The sequence below is a fragment of the Pristiophorus japonicus genome, chromosome 8 (genome assembly GCF_044704955.1).
Source record: "Pristiophorus japonicus isolate sPriJap1 chromosome 8, sPriJap1.hap1, whole genome shotgun sequence".
Lineage (NCBI taxonomy): Eukaryota > Metazoa > Chordata > Chondrichthyes > Pristiophoridae > Pristiophorus > Pristiophorus japonicus.
Window position 1 is genome coordinate 165,886,637 of NC_091984.1, and position 2,557 is coordinate 165,889,193.

General features: G+C 50.9%; 1 protein-coding gene across 1 annotated transcript in view; it reads left to right on the top strand.

The window, feature by feature from the left end:
• upb1 (ureidopropionase, beta) overlaps nt 1-772 on the top strand; it is a 157,754-nt gene extending 156,982 nt beyond the window's left edge. The window contains exon 9 of the mRNA XM_070888307.1: nt 130-772. Within this exon, the coding sequence (XP_070744408.1) occupies nt 130-213 (84 nt within the window). The 3' untranslated portion in view covers nt 214-772. The remainder of the gene's footprint in view (nt 1-129) is intronic.
• Nucleotides 773-2,557: the final 1,785 nt, after the last annotated feature.

Here is a 2,557-nt window from a genome sequence, read left to right on the forward strand (position 1 = left end):
GTAATTAGAGATGAAAGGATGTTCTTGACTTTGTGAGTTCGACAGTTGGAGGAGTTGGGCAGGAAATTTCTCCATTTGGGAAGTTTTTCCCGAGCCCTGCTTCTCTCTTACTTCTCCTGCCTTTTTCAGATGACGGGGAGATTTGAATCATACGCTGAAGAACTTGCTCAGGCGGTGCATCGTGACTTTCAGCCCAATGTGGTCACAGAGTAAGGACATTTCTGGGCACAGCATGGATGCTCTGACTGCAGGAACCAGAGATTCACAGTGTTTAATCATGAAATATCTCGATTTGCTGAGTCACATCCTATTTCCGACTTCCTTTCCCCAAGGATACTGTTGTGATTTTACGCCTGGTATTTTCTTGGGTTTGGTGTCACCATCGCTCCAGTACACACAGCTCACCTATCACACACAACAGGCCAGTGTTTGAAAACTACATCAGCTGCTCTGCTGGGTGGGCTAAAACTTCAAAACACACAGAACTTGGTCTACTCGCTACAAGCTGGAAACTCATACACAACGTCCAATATTCCTTCATTGGAAACTTCTGGAAATCAAAAGGGCTCCAACAATTAGTGACCTTGCTCCTTCTCAGGCAGAGCTACCAATCAAAGCCGCAATCCAGGCTGAAGCCTGCTTCCTTGTGTGGGTTGGGGCAGAGCATCTCTCTAATTACCTTAGATCAAAAGAGGTTTGTGATGAATGTGATGGCTCTGGATCAATAAAATGGTGAATATCCCAGACAAGCTATTGGGCTGGATTTTCGGCATTGCTGATTTCGGGGTGGTAATGGCGGCGGGGTGGTAAAGTTTGTGCCTCAGTCGGCAATATTCGGCAGCTGGGCCCCAAGTGTTGAGCAGAGCACTAAGGGAGGCGTCACACACCTCTCTCAGGGCGCTAGGCCGGCTGAGCAAACAAAAATCTCAAGTTAAACAGCCGACCTGGGAGTGCTCGAGAGAGAGAGAGGGGGGGGTGGGGGGCCTGGGGAGAAAAAAAAAGAAAAATCCCACCAAAAACTTTCCCAATAAATACCTCGTCACCACAACATAAATCGCAAAAAAAAAATGATAAAAAGCAAGCGCACTTAGCCGAGGACGACATCACTTCCCTCACCGCGGCCACTAAAGCTTTCACAGGCGGTCCCAGCAGGCACTATGGAGCACAACGGGTCAGACACCAACCAATATGGAGCCGGTGTCACAACCAGGGGCATTACACACCGACTTGCCTCTCCCGGGCGGTACTGCTCCACCCCCTCGATACCGGCACCGAATGTCCCAGCGGGGCGGGGGAAGCTGGCCGCCTGGAAGTGCTTACTGCTGCCATTGCCACCCCTCCAGGGCAGAAGAGCAAATATCCAGTCGGTTGTATTTGTCCCAGAAACTTGCATCTTGTGGCGGGCGTCCTCTTCAGCCAAGGTGTCCTGTCATTAATCCCATACATGCTGTTTCTGACAATAGGAAATACAAGTTCAAAATTCAACACAGACAAAAAGTACACTTTTATCAGAAATCCATTCAAGCTATGTTGAGGTGTCAGTTAGATCTTTCATTTTCTGGTTAGCCAAGTGTCTGACAGGCAAAGAACATCACTCAGTTTAAAAGTGTCCAGTTCAAGTTACGGAGAAATCAGCGGCCATCAGTCAGATTTCTGTCCCGCTCTCCATGCAGGGACACAGCTCATTACACACACACACACAGTGCCTGCTATTTTCATCAGTCATTAGTTCCTGGACTATCGTGTATCAGGGTACTGAGTCTACCATAGAGGGTTGACTGGTTTCTGAGCTTCCATCGTCGGGTCTGTAATCTTGGAGCCACCGTGACCCTAAAGGAACCCTGCACCACCCCTGCTCTCTCCTCTCCCCCTCCCCCCCCCCCCCCCACCCCCAAGGAGTACAGTCATTGGTTGGTCGTTAGACAAGTGCATGTTTGAGGCTGCGCTCACTGGACCGTGGGTAGCAGGAGCTCCTCACAGGCGGTAGAGTGATCATCATCATAGGCAGGCCCTCGGAATCGAGGAAGACTTGTTTCAGGACGACGCTTGCGACGACAGAGGATGGGACGGTCTTGGATCTAGCCTGGAGGCGACGAAGGTTGAACAGGTTTCCATTGGTTCTATCATTTAGTTCCACTCCAGCGGGGAGCTTGCTGAGGGTGGGATTGCAGCAAGGAAGATCGAGAAGCGGGCTGGCGCGATGATGCAGTCCTGCTTGACCCTGGTCCGGATGTGAATTGGTAAGGATCACGGCTTGCATGTCGTCGTGGAGCAGACGAAGGATGGTGACAAACTTTTGGGGGCAGCCAAAACGGTGGAGGACACTCCATAGACTCCCACGGTTGACAGTCAAAGATCTTTCTGAGGTCAAAGGCCATGTACAAGGGTTGGTGCTATGCCCTGCATTTCTCTTGTAGTTGCCACGCGGTGAAGATCATGTCCGTTGTACCCCCTAGTGGACGGAATCCACACTGACTCCAGGAGGAGTTTGGGGAGAGGTCCCTGGGGTCCTGCCATCTCGGGGAGCAGCACGGCTCACAGATTGTGATCCTCAGTC